We start from the raw sequence: 19,579 nt of genomic DNA, 5'->3' as shown, positions 1-19,579 counted from the left end.
GAAAAGAACTTCAAAAACTCAAATTGACAAGATCATGGCAAAATCTATTTCATTATTTCATACTAATGTAGATTTATATATAGCAAAATTGTCACCTTCATAGCAGTAATTACTTCATACTTCAGATTACATAGCTTAATTGACAAGGTCATGGCAGCAATTATTTTATTATTTCACACTATCGGTACCGTTGGCCTAGTGGTGAAGGCGTCCGCCTTCGGATCAGGAGGTCGAAAGCCCCAGGGGAAGCGTTAATTAAAGGATGAATGTTTCTCGTGGGACTCGTTCCGAAATGGCCGCTTCTTTAGCCGCGAGGTAGTTAAAATGAATTGTTACCGATTTCTATCCGCTTTGCGCCTGGCATAGTGGTAGGAGTTGGGAGGTACATGGTATGCAAGCTAAAGGAGTCTCATAAGTCAGAAATTGCTGGCCCTTTCAGTAGGGGTGATAATATAATAAACAAGACCTTTACCTTTTACTATTGCAGATAACATAGCCAAATTAACAGGGTCGTGGTAACTCTTATATTTCAAACTACTTTAAATTACAAATCCAGATTGACAAAGTCACGGCAAAATTCTTTAAAAAGTTTATATACTGTTTTTTATTCCAAAGCTTAATTGTCCCCCGCCTCTTCGGAGAAAAAGGGGATATATAAATGGGCTCTGTCCGTCTGTCCGAACAACCATTTGGATCCTTACTTGGCTAGAGGAAAAATATGTAACAACCAACTACATGTATATTTTTTCATTGATGTCATTCATTCCACAATCTCTTGCGTGGTTGATTTTTTCTTCTCTTAAGTGACTAAAAGAACAGTAGAGAGAACAAAAGAGTAGTCACATAAGTCACAAATAGTGGGGACGTCAGTAACTCAGTATGATCGTCACACTTTCGTGTCCTGTCCATAACTAAGCCATTTACCAAATGAATTTACTAATAACTTTGCACAAATGATTGCTATATTAAAACGATGTGCCATGTGCAACACCCGTACCCCTACACCTAAGGTCACGGTCACACTTGGTTATTTAAGGTCAACATTGTCTATTTGAGGGTATATGTTGTGTCCGGTCCGAAACTTTTTCATCCATCAAGGAATTTGATAATACTAGGTACTAAAAATCTCACAATTATAAGACGACGTGTCATGCGCAACTAATAGATACCTACCGTAAAAGTTAAGGTCATATTCGATGGTAAAGGTGTAACATGGTCTGTAATAAAGAGTATTTTGTGTCCGGTCATAACTGTTTCGTAGATCAAGAGATTGTGAAATTACTTGGCACAAATGTTCACAATAATGAGACGATGTATCTTGCGCAACACCTGCTGGACCCCTACTTCTAAGGTCAAGGTATTTTATAAGGTGTTTTTGTATCCGGTCCATTACTTTCCATAGATCAAATGATGTTGCAATTTGCGTAACACACATGTTCACAATAATAAGGCGACGTGGCCTGCGCAACATCCGACCCCATACCTCCAAGATCAAAGTAACACTTGGATGTCAAACCCTAACATGTTATGTTACAGGGTATTTTTCCAAGTCAGGTCCAAGCAAATGGAATGTCATTGGTGAATCGCCCACATGCCCTTATCAATGAAAAGGTTACGTATTGGACATGAAATATAACTTTTAAAGACCGTACCATTTATTTATTATGATTTGGCACTTTTTGTGGTTTTGAAATGGTGAAAAAAGCAATCAAATGTATTTCTGTTGACACATACACAGGAGTTATTTCGTTGATTTTTCTTTCATGAATTTCTTGTTGCGTGTGCTGTCCTAGCATTTGTCAATATTTTGCACTGAAATTCCAGATCCATACCTCAAACTTTTGAAAAAGCACAATTTTGTTCTTGATGTAAAACGTTCTTTAGGCGGGAGACGTTGGTAACTCTGTTTGCAATTCTTGTTGACAAGGCCATGGCAATATCTATTTCATTATTTCATACTACTTTAGATTACTTACTTAAACTGACATTGTCATGGCAGAATTTTTTATTGTTTCATACTACTGTAGATTACATAGTCAAATTATCAAGGTCATGGCAACAATTATTTTCATAGCAACATCTATTCCATCATACTGCTGTATGTCACATATTCAAATTGACGAGGTCATAGCAAACTTATTTTACACTGCACTAGATTACCAAGCCGTAGATGACAATTTCATTTGTGATATAAACGGGAAACATATTCCAAAAACCATGAGATGTATACATAACATTGACGAAACCGGTTTTCCTATTGGTTGTAGAGATGGGAGTCATCTGAACAATTGTGGTATGTACATAATCTAATAGTATGCAAATAACGATTCAGCAAAGTGCATGATGAATTACGTTCATAAGGGACATCGTTATTTTAACACGTGGTCGAACAAAATCAAAACAAGTCAATGATAGTTCCAAAACAACATATTGAACTGCTAACATCCTTTAATCACAAAGTCTAAATGAAAGTTAAGACACATCATTATCAAAAGGTGAAAGAAAGAAGTTAACAGATTATTTCAATGTTCAATATTTATAAACTTTGTCTCTTGTGAAGACTGTATATCAGTCAGCCAAATTTAATGCCTTTATTGTACGTTTTCCATAGTTGAATAATGTCCTTATGAGAGATATCTAATATTCTAGAGATAACTGGTAAGAGAGTAAGTAAAAGAGAACTGTTCTATCAGCATCTTTTCCCACTTGAAAGATAGTCTGATTAAGGCATGTCACAACGAGGTTTCGATGTATACATTATCTATATATGTGACTTCATAACAGTTGATAATAAGTGCCATGTGGTAGTTCATACTTCAGTATTGTAATTCTTTCTGATATTACAAAGTCATGTGCGTCAGATGGTCTCAGTGCAAGGTTTCTAAAGTGATCGGCCCATATTATTGCTCCCAAACTTACCACTATATTCAATGATAGCATTCTAAACAATACATGTCCTAAATATTATTAAAAATGGCAAAGTCATCCATATACATAAAAAGGATTCTAAAAGTGATAAAAGAAATTATAGGCCACTTTCCATACTTCCCTTGATATCACTTATTCTTGAACGTCATGTCATTTCACATTTAAAGCAAACCTTGAGAAAAATTAACTTCTATACCAACATCTGTCTGGATTCAGGTCAAATCATTAATGTCAAACTGCATTTTTGATGAGTGCATTACAGCTATTGACAAACATGAAATAGTTCGTTCAATTTTCCATGATCTCTCTAAAGCTTTTGACTATGTGGAACACTCTATTATTATTTAAAAGGTTAGAATGTATAACCTAGACCCTTCATCAGTTACTTGGTTTTTCTTCCTTTTTAGATTGCAGAACCAAAAAAACTTTCATGTATATCCGGTTTATATTCAGAGTCAAGTTCAGTAACTACTGGAGTTCCTCAGGGCTCAGTGCTAGGTCCTATACTGTTTTAAATCTATATCAATGACCTGCCTTTGTCTATGAAAAAAACATAAACTGATATTTTTGCTGATGACACCACCCTTTCAACCTCTGATGTATCCTTAAACAGATTAGTTGAATCTCTTACTCATGATCTTTTAAATGCCAACAAATGGTTTGATTTGAATCGCATGTATATCAATGCTAACAAAACTAAGGTCATGTATATTTCCTCAAAACACAAGCAAAATTATATTTATGAAAGTAATCATTGTATTTCATATAAAACAGAGCAAATTGTTTGTAGCTCTGAAGAAAAATTATTGAGTATTACAATTAATAACACCTTGTCTTGGCAAAGTCATTTTGATAATCTTCTTAAAAAATTCAACTCATTGTTACATTATTATCTCGTTAAAAATTATTCATATCTATACCTGTACTAAAAATGTTTAACAATGCATAAATTTTAGCACATCTTGACTATTGTTGCATAATTTACTGTTACTGTACGTCTTTTCTAGATGATAAACTCATTAAGTTTCAAAAGAGAGCTCCAAGACTAATTCTAGACAAAAATTATGACACTCATCCTGCAGAACTTTTTTCGGAACTCCGCTGGTTGACCTTTTCACAGAGGGTTGTTTTTCAAAAAGCTATTATGATGTTTAAAATAATGAATACTCAGGCGCCTTCCTATTTATTGAATTATTTCATTTTATCGTCAGATGTTCATACTCGCATTTTGCGTTCATCATCTGATTCAACTTTATACCCCTAGACCAAATACTGAACAATGTCGTAAATTAACAAGAATAAAGATCAACAAGGCAAAGGCAACGTTCATAGGACGCTGCCCCGGACACACCCAAGTAGGACACCCAGAAGGCACCAAACAAAAAGTCTTTTGTTTATTCTGGATCTTGTATTTGAAACGACCTTCTTGATTATATTTAGTGTGCTACATCTGTGAACCATTTTAAAACCTGTTACTTGAGAAATTATCACACACTGATGTATACAAATTAATAATCTCCTGTATGTATTTACATTTATGTATTTTAATAGTTTGAGTATGTTAAATTTATGTTGTTTCTTGTTGAGGGCCTCATGGAAGATTAATATGTTTGTTCAAATAAGTTCTCTCGTTAGATAAAGTCTTTATTATTATTATTATTATTATTTTCCGGTCCACCACGTTAGTTTTGATGATTGAATACCGCTTAGGCAGGTGCAAGGAGGCATGAGAGATTTTACACTTTTCTATTATCTCTTATGAACAGATTCAATATGGGACTTAAGTCCTAGATTCAGACAAACCAAGTCCGCAGTTCTTATGTTTGTATACATCGCCCTTTTTCCAGTTATTCTATTTGCTAGGACTTTGACAATGTTTCATGTTATATTTTGAATCGTTATTTATGCAACATCTAATTAACTACTGGGTCTGGTAAGGTCGAGCTTTTTTTACTACGAACGTACAAAATCCTAGCTTTGTTATTTGATTTATATTGGACTATTTTAGGTCAAATCAGTGTTGCTTGTTTGACATGATTGTTGTGACAAAAATATTTAGAATTAATATTCTACGACAATTTAAATATCAAATAACTATTTTTGATATGAAAATTGGATTAAATTTATTAATATCTTGGTTATAAATATCTAATAAAAATATATCAAATGTCAAAAAGCTTTATCTCAGAATGTTTATTATATTTATGATATTTTTTAACTGTATTTATTATCTCATGCTGGATTAGATATTCTTTTTGTTGTTAATAATGTATAAACATTTTACTCTAATGTGATGGAAAAATATTGTGCGATGTATGTTTGACAGAGCACTATACATGTCCAGAGGGTATGGCTAAATGCCCAAACAGCTATTGTATTCCACAGCGGTTTCTATGTGATGGACTTCTACATTGCCCGGGAGGGGAAGATGAATACTATTGTGGTCAGTCATTTCAAATTCATTTTAGGGAGAATGCATTTCAATAATGCTAATTTTAACGAAAAATTTGAAAATGTATTTTAAATTAAAGAAAGTTATTTACACAATGCAAAACGGCATTATAATCTACGTAAGAGAAGTCAAAATATGCAAATATAGCCGTCACTGCGTTAGTCAAGCAGTAAAAATATGTAATGAATACTGCAAAATCAAAATGCATGTACATTATTATTTGAATCTTATTGCATCAAAATAACAAGGACATCATTATTGGAATCTTGAATCCTTTAAAGCTACTTAAAATGTTACTACTACTATGAAATACTTTAAGGGTTTGTCTGGAGGCATGCAGCTCAGAGATAAAAGTCATATCAACAACATAAATTAACTAGATGTAATATACAACCATACTAATAACTCAAATAATTTAAAATCTTAAAGATCATTGATAGATTGTTTCCCAAGAAAAATAAATACAATATAAAGGTAGCTGGCAAGAGAAAGTGGGAGGAGAGAGAGAGAAATCAAATTGTTACAATGGTTACTCTCTTCTTTAGAATATACCATGCTAAGTTGTATTCCTTCAAAGCGATGAACAACTGAATTAATGACATCTACGTTTAAACATTTGCAGCTGTCGTACATTTGTTACTCTCGTTTTTTTGTGGCGAATCTTAACTGTTTCATTTTTTCTTTTTTTGGTTTATTGTAAAATTGCAGAATGTGCCTCATCAAAAAATGAAATTCTTATTATTCACGACGAGGAAACTACTGATGGGCCAGATATATTTCGGTTTGCACAGCAATTTTCCACTCCAACAAATATTGTTCGTGTATTAAGCTATAAGGCAACAAAACCATTCAGTGCTTATGGAATCAATAATTTGTTGCTAGACGTTCTTGATAAGGAAATAAATAGAGCACATGATACTGAAAATTCGTTCAGTTGTCGCTATAAAACAATGGCAAAACATCTTCTAGAGTCAGTTCATTTTACAAATGATCACCTGAAAGGTGTTATTTTAATTCAAACGAGAGGGGTTGCAGAAGAAGTCAATAAGGAAATCGTAAAAACAAAGTTTATCTTGGAACAAAACGCCAAAGTTTACAGGGTGATCGAGAATTTTAATGTGTCAAGTTATTCAAAGACTTCAAGTTCGGAAAATGTTTTAGAATTTTATGTTAGAAGATGGCAGAGTCTAAATGGAATTGGTGCAGAATATTTCAGCGACCTATGCAATAGTAAGGTTTACATTGTTATAGATAGTGAAATTGAACAAACCATAATGCATGTTTGAAAAACAAATCTTTTTATTGACTAAGTTTGACTTTAACAGAAAACAAACAATTCAATTCAACATATTTAAGCACTAAGCTTTTATGACGAAATATTTTTCGAAAATAAAAATGTTGATAGAGTTCTTAAATGAATGAATATGTACATATATGTGATGAATAATAATATTCTGTTCTGGAACATTTTATTAACTGCCATACATTGATGTGTCATATCGGATAATCAGGCCCAGGACTATAGTTATTTTAAGTATATGTTCTGTATAAACTCTGAATGATAAAGCAATTTTCTAAACGTTCCAACCCAAAATCATTTACCCCAACTGTGTGTATGAAGATGTACTGTCATGACACAAAGTGTGGGTTAGTTCAATGTGCATATATGTATTTATTAGTTTCTTTCGTTTGTATGGTAGACTTTTCACACTCACAGCAACAATTTTTATTTTCAGTAACAACAAAGGTTCACTGCCCCTATGGTTACAAATGTGCTTGGAGTCATGCTTGTTTATTGATAGATCAAGTCTGTGACGGGATTATTCATTGTATCCATGGTGACGATGAGGCAATTTGTGACTTTAGATGTCCAGATAATTGCACATGCCAGGGGTATGTTGCTGATTGCAGCAACACTGACTTTCAGTTATCTTTATTACCAACAATACCAGATACAGTCCGGTATCTTGATTTAAGTTCTAACATTGGACTCAGCTCTATCTTGGAGGAAACTTATTTACATTGGCAAACTTTAATCGTCTTTAATCTTTCATACTGTGGAATACAGCGTATAAATTCTTATTCGTTTGAAAGAATAAAGAATATCCGCCATTTAGATCTAAGTTACAACTTATTAACAATTTTGCCAGATTTTGTTTTTATCAGCTTAGAGCAGCTACAAGTCCTTAATCTACGAGGTAACTATCAGCTATCAGTTATAGGAATGGAAGCCTTTGCTGGACTGGACCATGTTGGAGAACTGGACTTAGCCAATGCTAGACTGGAAACAATTTTGGCAGACACATTTTCAGGAATGAGTTTACACAACTTAGACTTATCAAACAACAAGCTAAAGGGATTGGCAAGTTTTGCTTTCCGCGGTGCATCTATACGGTCTATCAGTTTCAAAGAAAATAATATTAAATCATTTAATACAGAAATATTTACGGGGCTTATTGGTTTAGAAAACCTGATTACTCCGGAGTTCAAATTCTGTTGTATTCGACCCAATTATGTAAAAGAAGAAAACTGTTATCCTCAAAAAGACGAGTTTTCATCCTGTGATGACCTTATGAGAAATTCTGTGCTACAGTTTTTGATATGGTTAATAGGAATCACTGCGTTTCTTGGAAATATTCTGACGCTTTTATATAGGCTGAAATATGATAGAGATAGGTTGAAATTGGGGTTTGGCATATTTGTAACAAACTTGGCAGTTGCCGATTTTCTAATGGCTATATATCTCATCATTATAGCTGCTGCCGATTCTGCATTTCGGAAAAGGTAAGTCACGTGATGTTCCTGAAATAGAAAAGTAACACTTAAGATATTATATACTATATATAGGTGACTTTAAAAGGCCGAATTGTAATAAAAATATTAACATTAATGACTATACTTATGTGATGTCTCTGCCTAATTCAATTTAGACTGATATGAATCAATGCAACGAATTATATAATAAATTAAAATAAATATTATTAGGTAAAATGTCTGAGGAAGAAAACTATGCGCAGACTGATTGGGATTCGAACCCGTGGCGCCGGGAATCGTTTTGCAGCTATATCGACCCAGCTTTCAGGTGGTTTACACAGTTTCTCCCCTAGTCGTGAAAAGTTTTATATCGGGACAAAAGAGTCTCGCACCAAAGTTTTTATTCATTGTCTTTTTTGTTGAATAGTACTTTGTATTTACATTATAGTCGTGCGTCCTCATGAACATTAAATCAAGCATGTGGGTGTGCTCAACATTTTTGTAAGTTACAGTACATTTGTACCTATACAAATTATGTAGTCATTTGTGATGCAAATTGAACATATTCTTTTAAAGATACATATTTATGGACGACTACTGGAGGCACAGTATATGGTGTAACCTCGCAGGAATGCTGTCCACCACTTCTTCAGAAGCGAGCGTTTTATTTCTTTGTCTCATTACATTGGATAGGCTTCTGGTTATCAAATTTCCGTTTGGACGAGCTAAATTGACCAAAGACAGAGCTGTCACTTGTGCTATTTTCACGTGGGTATTTTCCGTTACGGCAGCCATATTTCCTCTTGCTTATGAAGGATACTTTAAAAACGAATTCTACTCAAAGTCTGGTGTTTGCATTGCTTTACCGTTAACAAGAGATCGTCCACCTGGCTGGGTTTACTCCTTATCTGTCTTTGTTTGCCTGAATTTTCTTACATTTATCTTAGTCGCAGTTGGGCAGCTCTCGATTTTCATTGAAATTCGCAATTATTCTGGAATCGCCACCACTGTAGAAAGTTCAAGAAAAAGGGACCTTAAAGTTGCAAGGAATCTTCTGCTAGTTGTAGCAACTGATTTTATGTGCTGGTTTCCTATAGGAGTCATGGGTAAGAAGTTATTTTAATGATCCATTTAACCGGATAAATAACATACCCCACTACATTTTTTTTATTTATTTTTTTCATTACGATTTAATAAGCTTGCCCGATTTACCGATTTAAAGACACTGTTACTTATAAAACAATGTGATAGTTAGTTATGATAGAGCTGGCCCAAAAATGTTGTAAATGTATCTTTAATTCTTGCAATATTTGCGCTGTCCGGTCAAGTGATATCTATGCATCGGCAGCTGTTTTTAGCTTGACAATTCGCAGAATATTCGAGCTAATACAATCACCCATTAGCCGGCGTCGTGTCGGTGTCGACGCCCTTGTGGTTAAGTTTTAACGTGTAATCTGGTATCTCCATATTGAATGGATTGAAACTTCACACACTTCTTGTCCGTGATTATCTAACATGATTGGCACAATTCCCATAATTCTGATATGCTTTTTTTTTGCACAATTATGCCCCTTTTACGACTTATATATACCGCCTTTTTTTTTGCACAATTATGCCCCTTTTACGACTTATATATACCGCCTCCGTGGTCGAGGGGTTAGAGTCGATGACTTCTAATCCAGTTACCTCTCTGGCGTGGGTTCGATCCCCGGGAGATGCTTTGGTAGTTTAGCGCGGAGGAAGGTTGTCTAGTACTGGTGTAACTCTCCAGGAACGATGGTTAGGAAACTACCCGCCTATATGACTGAAATACTGTTGAAAAAGGCGTAAAATGAAACAAACAAACAAAAACAAACAAACGACTTATATATTTTTGGTTAAGTTTTTGCTGAAAGCTGGTATCTCCATAACTACTGAAGGGAATGAAACTTCACACACTTGTTCTCTGTGATTATTTTACATGATTGCACAAATCCCATAACTCTAACTTGCTTTTTTGCATAACTATGCCCCTTTTTCGACTTCGAAATTCTTGGAAGTGTTTGCGTGTAAGCTGGTATCTCCATAACAACTGTGATTATTTAACATGATTGCACAAGTCCCATAACTCTGAATTGTTTTTTTGCATATCTATGCCCCTTTTTCGACTTCGAAATTCTTGGAAGTGTTTGCGTGTAAGCTGGTATCTCCATAACTACTGAAGGAAATGGATTGAAACTTCACACACTTGTTCTCTGTGATTATTTAACATGATTGCACAAGTCCCATAACTCTGACTTGCTTTTATGCATAAATATGCCCCTTTTTCGACTTCGAAATTCTTGGAAGTGTTTGCGTGTAAGCTGGTATCTCCTTAACTACTGTGATTATTTAACATGAGTGCACAAGTCCCATAACTCTGACTTGCTTTTTTGCATAACTATGCCCCTTTTTCGACTTCGAAATTCTTGGAAGTGTTTGCTTGTAAGCTGGTATCTCCATAACTACTGAAGGGAATGGATTGAAACTTCACGCACTTGTTCTCTGTAATTATTTATTAACCTAATTGGCAAAAGTCCAATAACCCTGACTTTAAAAAAATCTGAGTTAAGTTTTTGCATGTAAGCTGGTATCTGCATAACTACTGAAGGGTTTGTGCTTTTTTTTTCGGGACAATTTTATGCATTCATAATAATCAATTAGTGGTTTACTCGATATCACACCTTAATAACAAGCCTTTGTACCTTTTTCGGACAATGTTATGTGTTCATATAAGTAAGCATTATTATACTCAATGAAACACCCTAATGTGACAACTTTTTTTCCGAAATGTCAAGCGCCGCTCTTGTTATACTACCAGTCAACTCGGCTCTAAATTCTATTTAGTGCAATCATTGCAGGGAAAGTAAAAAATATACTTTTAAATTAATAATTATTGTATCTTCAATTCTAGCAATGTTTGCGCTGTCTGGTCACGTGATATCTGGAGAGGTATATGCATGGGCAGCTGTTTTTATTCTACCAGTCAACTCGGCTCTTAATCCTATTTTATATACATTAAGCGCCATCGTTGGAGGAACGGTGAGTTATTTACTATGAATTTCTTTCCAGCAAATGAAAAGCATGTGTAAGGTCTGTAACTCAAAAGTTTCAATCCAACATTTCAGCTTGGCTGCCAGTTGTTATATTATGTTCATAAGTACAGAGGCTTTATTTGTGCCATTATTACTTGCTAACGGAACGGACAACTTTTCCTGCAGACTATAAACAGTTTCAACTTGCCACCAAATAAATATGCTTTGAACGTAAGCTTTAAATTCATTTACTTGAAATGCTAATTGAAATGCACGAAATAAGTAATCAATTAAATCAATGAGTTATATGAATTAATTAAATCATTTAATGTAATATCTAATTGTAATCTGTAGCTGTAACAACAATATAAATAGCGCTTGCACCTTACCTTATATGAAAATAAAAAATAATAATAATAATAAAAAAACTAGAAATGTGTCACCATGCCACGGATGCCCCCGCATGCAGCCAAACTTTCAGATGTTATAATATTTAGTTCCAAATTTGTTTGCACAAATTATTTTTCTGATTCTAAGTTCAAGGCTCTTTAAACTTTTCAATGTTAACACAAACCATTTTTATACAATGTTCAAAGCACTGAAATATTCAGTCTTAACCTTTCGAAAATAGCATATTGCATATTTGTAGCCAAAATAATGGCTATATACATTTCCACAAAAGTATGAGTGCTGAAACTGAAAGTTCAAAATTTTTCCAACATTCAGGAAAGATAAGTTTGTCCACAATCATTGAACCACGACCAAATTCAAAATTAAACTGCTCATTCCTAAGATGTATCTATATTATTTTCAAAGTGAAAGGGACATAACTCTGCAAAAAAAATCATCGAACTATGACCAAATTCAAACTTGACCTGCGCATTCCTTTGACATATCCATATGTCAATTTTGAGTTGAATATGTAACACTGTTGGGTTGATAATGAACAGAAACTGTAAATTTCATATCATTTTCAAAGTGAAAGGGGCATTAGATGTGTAGTACTGTTGGGGAGATAATAAACGGAAACTGAAAATTTCATATTATCTTTAAAGTGAAAGGGGCATAACTCTGCCAAAAATCATCGAACCATGACCAAATTTGAACTTGACCTGCGCATTCCTTTGGCGTATCCATTTGTTAAATTTGAATTGAATGTGTAATACTGTTTGGGAGATAATAAACGGAAACTGAAAATTTCATATTATTTTCAAAGTAAAGGGGACATAACTCTGCCAAAAATCATCGAACCATGACCAAATTTGAACTTGACCTGCGCATTCCTTTGGCGTATCCATTTGTTAAATTTGAGTTGAATGTGTAATACTGTTGGGGAGATAATAAACGGAAACTAAAATTTTCATATTATTTTCAAAGTAAAGGGGACATAACTCTGCCAAAAATCATCGAACCATGACCAAATTCGACCTTGACCTGTATTTTCTCATGACATATCCATATGTAAAGTTTGAGTTGAATGTGTTGTTCCATTGGGGAGATTATGAACGGAAACTGAAAATTTCATATTATTTTCAAAGTGAAAGGGACATAACTCTGCGAAAAATCATCGAACCATGACCAAATTTGAACTTGACCTGCGCATTCCTTTGACGTATCCATATGTCAAGTTTGAGTTGAAAGTGTTGTACCATTGGGGAGTTAATAAACGGAAACTGAAAATTTCATATTATTTTCAAAGTAAAAGGGGCATAACTCTGCCAAAAATCATCGAACCATGACCAATTTCGAACTTGACCTGTATTTTCTCATGACATATCTATATGTCAAATTTAAGTTCAATATGTGCAACTGTTATTAAGATAATGAACGGAAACTGATGATGACGGAAGGACGGAATGACGGACTGACGGAACAGGGTAACACTATTACAAAAACTTGCTTAGCGTATTTCAATAAAAAACGATAAACCCAAGAAATAATTTATTCCTTTTAAGTTTTTATGAAAATTGAGACCAGCTCATTACCTTTTTGGCAAACATACATAAATTTACGTATGTATAATTTCTTACAGCATGTCTTTATGAGAACTTTAATTTGACTTTTAGCAACACGCAATACTTGTGTTAAAAAATTATCCAGCTAGCTTATTGAATGTCGGTGGTTCTACTTAGATGCGGGGGTGGGGTCTTTACCCACCAGTCGTCATAATTATAACTGTCACAGATTGAAATTACATATTTATGGCAGTCGCGGCTTTCCATAGTTTTCCATAGTGTACTATTCGGATATGTTTAACATTTTATTGATGGTTGCTGATTTGTGACATGCTCCGCGAGGCGCCAAAGAAAATCACGAATTTACAACAAAGCGACAACTTTGTCGTAATTTCGTTCCGCGGGGCGCTCTGTGAAAACAATAAATAAAAACGACAAAATTTTCACTCTTTTCGCCTTTCACTCCGCAGTACGCCAGACCATATTTCAGAAACAAGTTAAAGTGATCACTGTCACATATTCGTGCCTTGTCCTTCGCTCCGCGAAGCGCCAGGCGAAAACACGAAAAAAAGACAGTGACCACTTTGTTTCACTTTGGCTCCGCGAGACGCCAGGAAAACACGAAGTTACGACAATGTGGTCAATTTGTCGTACTTTTGCTCTGCAGGGCTCCAGACTAGAATACGAGTGTCGTGTTTTCGTATGAGGCCATGCGAAAATAAGACATAACACAAATCAGAGTGCTTTCAAATTTGTGTTCAGGTTGCAATTCTCTAGTAAAAATCCTGATAAAGTTAAACATTGTGTTATGTATGCAACATATTATATGTATATAGTATTATCACTGTTCTATTTTAGAACATAAACTACATGTATGTACTAGAACTTTCTTAACTGTTGTAGAAAATTCTACATTATGATTCATACATTATATTTAGATAGAAATTTCCTGAATGTTCTTTATTGTTGAAGTTGCTAGATTATGATTACTGTAGAATATGGAAGACTATTCTGGAAAGTTCTTAGCTTAATATATATATATATAGGGGACATTTATCATGACCTTTACCTTTTAAGTCATCAGTTACCTTATAAGTCATCAAAACATTTGGAGTATTATTCAACTTGGATATTAAGTAATTTATTGGAGCTTGGATTTTCAAATAGATTAAATTATTCTTGTGGATTTTATTGTGGGAATTTATTCTAAAGTGTTCTTGGATTTAACTTGGATTTAACTGTGCTATTCAAAAGGGGATCATTCCCGGATTAGACTAGACATTTGAGATTTCATTTTTATTTGGACTTCACGTATTTGTAAACATAAATTGTTATTCAATTGTTCTTACATAATTTTTCTGTAATAAATTTGTTATTGTTACAAGTTTGTTGCTGGCTTTTTCTTTCTCGTTACGCCTGGATCGTAACAATTGTCATGACGTAACTCGTTTCTTCAATTGAGTGACAGATTGCAGTTACTCTGTTGAACCGATTGTAAATGTATTCAGTGAATGAATTGATCGTTAAGTAACTCTTTCATATCTAAAGAAGTTACCAAAAATTATTTCATTTTGTTATATTTTCAGAAATTCAGTCCCAGTACTGATGAACAATCATTGAAACAAATGACAAAAGGTTTGTTGTTTCCTATCTAGAGTTGTAAAACTTTTATTCCGGGCATCAGTTGTGTTACATATGATACAGTGGTTGAATAAAAAAAGTAAAGTGAATGATTTTGCATTGACTGGTACGTGATCGGTAACATGTCAAAACCCTTTTAAACCGACATCGGTTAAAATGTATGGACATAATTTTCATTTTCTATTGCCTTTGGTTTTCACATTCAAGAAAAATAAGCATTCCTTCACTTGGGGACCATACGCCATTCACAAAGGATCACATTGAAGGTTCACTATCACCACCGTATGAACACATCTGCAAATGTTTCTTAATTCAGGATTTCAACTTTATCCTATATAAATGTTGATTTGATTGGGGTTGTGGACAGTAGCTTACGTTTACCACTACCGTTCATAAACAGGCTCATTCACTGCTCATGCAGTATTTTTAATTTTGCCATTTTTGGGTGGTCTCTGTTTTTTACTTCTTTATGTCTTCTGGGAAATTAGGAATTTTCTAACAAATCACTGATAAAAAATACATGTCTCTCTCAGATGTGATATCTATTTTCAAAAAAATAGATCAGCAAATACAAAGTAGAAAAAAAATCATTCATAAAATTTCAGAAATAAGTTACAATGTTGCAATTAAATCTGACTGATAATAAGAGCACACTTTATTTTGCCATTTAGAACTAGGAGAGAACGCGATCAGATGTTTAAATGCCAGCCGTTGTTTAACAAGGTCGATACGTCGCCATGACTATGAAGACATCACTTTGATTCCCGACGAAGTAGACATACCAGCCGTGTCTATCTTATCTATTTGTAAGGCACTGGCACATACATTAGAAGGATTACAAAGTTGCTCTCTAGATATAAGTCTATTAGACAAAGGCTCTTTGTTTGTTGGTGTCAGAAGTAAACAGGTAATCTAAGACAAATTTTCTTTTATTCATTTTGTTTTCATGTACATGTTTATTTCATTTTTATGATAATAGTATAGCCCTTAGATTTTTGTATGTATTATTGCTAAGTTATAGGTTTGTATGATTTTTTATAACATATTCATGTTGTAATAATTCTAGCTTGCTCCAAACTGAACAGATAGTAAGAAAGTAAGTAAGTAAGTAAGTAAGTAAGTAGGTAGGTAGGTAGGTAGGTAGGTTAGTTAGTTAGTTAGTTAGTTAGTTAGTTAGTTAGTTAGTTAGTTAGTTAGTTAGTTAGTTAGTTAGTTAGTTAGTTAGTTAGTTAGTTAGTTAGTTAGTTAGTTACTATTTTTTTCATTTCAGTGACATGTGATTTTTTTACAAAAACACATATCGTGATATCGCTCGTTGATTTCAAGTTTGCTGTTATAATAACACAGCTTATTTCATCTAATGATATATGTTTATTGAGCAAAATGATAGGTGAATAAAGTTGGTCCGCCATGTTATTTTCAAGTAACTGTGAATGTTCCTTTTGAGTTATCAAATTCTGTGCAATCTTTGCCGTTATACACACAGTTTTTCAAAATTGCGTCGCCACTTTTCCATTTCTTCGCCTTTTCATTTCGAATAACATCAACGTTATCATATATGATCTCACAGGGAATTGATTGTCATTTCTTGAACTTAATTTGTCTATTTGGTCACAGAATTCTCTTGGATTATTGGTGCATAGCGTTTCTATTTCGTCGGCTTTTGACAGCCTGTAGGCCCGCTCTGTCTTGCGTAAAGTATTGTCGAATAAGTCACGTGCAACTATGTATTCATGGCGCAAAGCTGTTTTCACGCTATGAGTCCCGGAAAATTTTAGAAAAGCACGTTCTTTTTGTCGAAGTGTTTTCAAGAGATCAGTCAATACGTCATTCTAATTCGGCTTTCTTACTCTTTTTGTAGATTTTGAGTCGTTTTTCGATCGTGTTCTGTCCATTTTCTCGGTAATTGCAATGCACAAATTATTGTATAAAACGTTCATATCACACTCTGTATCTCGCGACATGTTTTAATTCTGTTCATGCTATCTGTTAAAACTTAACGGTCAATGTCCATATAATCATAAAATTGTCCTGAATCGGGCGCTCTTTAAATCTTTTTTGATTGCTAATTTTACCCGGATCCAGTAATTGCTGTCTTCTGTGGAAGGCATTAGCGGCTAATGTCGTGACGAATGGTCCGGTAACCTTGATCTTTCACCAAGCAAGCCGTGTAAATTATCATGGTCATCAATACTTTGCATAGTAATTACTTCAAATGAGATGCACTTTGAGAACCGGTCTAGTGGAACGCAGATCAAACACAAAACTTTCTTTACGTATTGACGTAAAATTTTTATCTTTTCATTTAGGACGCAACATTTAGAATAATTAAAAAAAAATTATGAATTCATGACAGTGCTGTTTTATGGTTTGGTCAAGCACTTTCCTGTCGGGAATGTTGTCAAAACCTTTGATAGATCTAGTATCTGATGATCGGAAAACGATAAAACTACGAAATCACTGTCTGTAGATTTGTTCACGAATTTAACGTCAAGTATACCATCATATGTTTTATCAAATACCGATACATTATGTTTCAAAACAACTAGTCTTTATGAGTAATCCTACATCACCCGAAGGTTTGGGATCATTTACGGGAATAGCCAATCCAAGTATAATACTGTACGATTAATTCATCATCATTCCCTAAATGATTATATCACAATTCAAGCTATTTATTATACAAGTGCGTAAGTCATTATTGTCTTTAGTCTTTAGTCATTCCGCATGGTTTATATGTGCTAGACTTAAGAGTATCTGGCTGGGAAAAGTCCTATTAATTGGTCATTGGCGGGACATCAACACTTTTTATATGACTTTCGGATTGTTGATAACGTGACACACGGGATCGATAAATCTAAGATCTGCTGTCTGTGTTTAGGGTTGCCTTCTAGTAGTAATTCGACCTCTGGCGTCTACGCGCAGTTAGCGCCCTTGTGGGAGGTTTTGAATTTACATCTCGAGCATTCATTATATCAGACGTTCAATTCGTGATTTCCTGCTCTGTATCTGGATGTATTTTATAACAGTCTATGCATCTAAGCTTTAGTTTGTAAAATCACTTTTGCTCAAGAGGCTGTACACTAAATTGGCGATCATGCATCTAAGCTTTAGTTTGTAAAATCACTTTTGCTCAAGAGGCTGTACACTAAATTGGCGATCATGCATTTTCGCGGGAAGACGAACAGCGGCTGATAATCGAACAATTGAGCAAACCTCTTCACCAAGGGCGTTGTGCTACTTTAATCAAGTCCTCTGATCGGGTAAAATGTATCCCCTAGCCGTGACGGTTCGGGGTGTCAAGCGGATTATCCCGCATACAGAATATGAGCCGTGTCATGACAAAGCCAACGTAATGCGTTTGCGACCAGCATGGATCCAGACCAGCCTGCGCATCCGCGCAGTCTGCTCAGGATCCATGCTGTTCGCTTACCAACTCTATTACAAGTAGAGAAAGCATGGATCCTGATCAGACTGCGCGGATGCGCAGACTGGTCTGGATCCATGCTGGTCGCAAACCCATTGTGTTGGTTTCATGACGCGGCTCATATTGATCTTTGATCTGTAGTAATGGCCGACACGTTATTACCAGAGAAAGTTGATTGCTCTACATTAATCAAACCATCACTTATCGCGTGAACATTGGTCAACACGTCATCAATACGTCAGGTTTTCCTTCCAATGTCAAAACTCAGTTCATCTTTCAATGCTCAAACTTATGAGTCAATATCTGCTATTAGTTTGCTTCTCATTTTAAGTAATTTAGATTCAAACATTCTTTTTCATGCTATCTTGTCCTAATTTAATTTCAGTAACAGCCTGTACTAAAAAGGCTAGCTGCTGCTTTTCGTTCGTTTTAACAACTTTACCTGGAGAATCAATTCCCGCCATAATTTTGGTCTGATTTTGGCTATTTGTCTTTATTATAGGCGTTGATGTTTGTTGATTAAATACACTGCTTTCACAGGCACTTGTAGTAGAATCTGATAAACTTAGGTCCTTTTCATATAATATCCCGTTTGTTTTTTTGTTTTTTTAATAATTTCACTAAGCATCAGTGAATCCGAACCACCAGTAACATATCCGAATTTGGCTCGAGTCCGAGTCACTGCCGTTACTGCGTTTTTTTCCGTTTATGTTTTGCCATCAGAAGTCAAAGACTCTAGGACATATGTAATCCAACCGAAATGATTTTATAATAGATGTTTAGAAGCACAATATTCCGATTTATGTATCGATTGTATACATGTTCTCAACCACTTTGAAACACACGACCATTACGAGCACCTGTTCACACCTTGTCGTATAAAATAATAGATACTACTAGATTGCCACCATTGTAATTCATGGGCCAAACATCATTTTCATAGAAGGTATATGGTGTTAGTGATAACTATTCAACAGCAAAAATCCTAGACTATCCGTACTTGTGCCTTTGGTCATACATATTTACGCAACCATTATAAAACCTAGCAATTCTACCAAGTCTAACCAGATAATCTACAGCTTGCTTTCTTCCGTCATAAACGGGTAGTTCCAAAGGATTTGCAGCTTTGGAATAACATTTATATATCACGTAATGGAGACATTACGATATGTATCATAAAATACCAATGATTAATATTTTATGTAATAGATGCATTTCTCTGTTTTAGCTTACAGGATTACTGAGAATTAAAGCTGTACCGTTTATATCATATAAACCAGAGGATAAAACTGAGAGGATCAAACATCTAGGAATGATAATGAAAGGTCTTTTAGCAGCAAGAGAAAAGCGACAGTTTTGTGGAACTTAA

General features: G+C 34.5%; 1 protein-coding gene across 1 annotated transcript; it reads left to right on the top strand.

Annotated features, from left to right (window-relative positions):
* Positions 1-6,002: 6,002 nt before the first annotated feature.
* LOC132718951 (G-protein coupled receptor GRL101-like) lies at positions 6,003-19,579 on the top strand. The gene is made up of 7 exons (XM_060702664.1): positions 6,003-6,610; positions 7,117-8,164; positions 8,711-9,240; positions 11,067-11,194; positions 14,729-14,777; positions 15,455-15,690; positions 19,439-19,579. The coding sequence occupies exons 1-7, from the start codon at positions 6,331-6,333 to the stop codon at positions 19,577-19,579; spliced, it is 2,412 nt and encodes an 803-aa protein (XP_060558647.1). The 5' UTR covers positions 6,003-6,330.

Source organism: Ruditapes philippinarum, unplaced genomic scaffold, assembly GCF_026571515.1.
Source record: "Ruditapes philippinarum isolate M1 unplaced genomic scaffold, ASM2657151v2 ctg6951_1_1_1_1, whole genome shotgun sequence".
In the NCBI taxonomy this organism is placed as follows: domain Eukaryota; kingdom Metazoa; phylum Mollusca; class Bivalvia; order Venerida; family Veneridae; genus Ruditapes; species Ruditapes philippinarum.
Note: the sequence above shows the minus strand (reverse complement) of the source record. Positions and strands in the feature narration are given on the sequence as shown.

What these genes read in the sequence shown, in the direction of transcription:
- LOC132718951 (XM_060702664.1), top strand. Translation starts at nt 6,331, where the DNA reads ATGGCAAAACATCTTCTAGAGTCAGTTCATTTTACAAATGATCACCTG. An exon ending in GATTCTGCATTTCGGAAAAG is followed by an intron (nt 8,165 to 8,710) that starts GTAAGTCACGTG and finishes ATTCTTTTAAAG; the next exon opens with ATACATATTTATGGACGACT. An exon ending in TTGGTGTCAGAAGTAAACAG is followed by an intron (nt 15,691 to 19,438) that starts GTAATCTAAGAC and finishes TCTCTGTTTTAG; the next exon opens with CTTACAGGATTACTGAGAAT.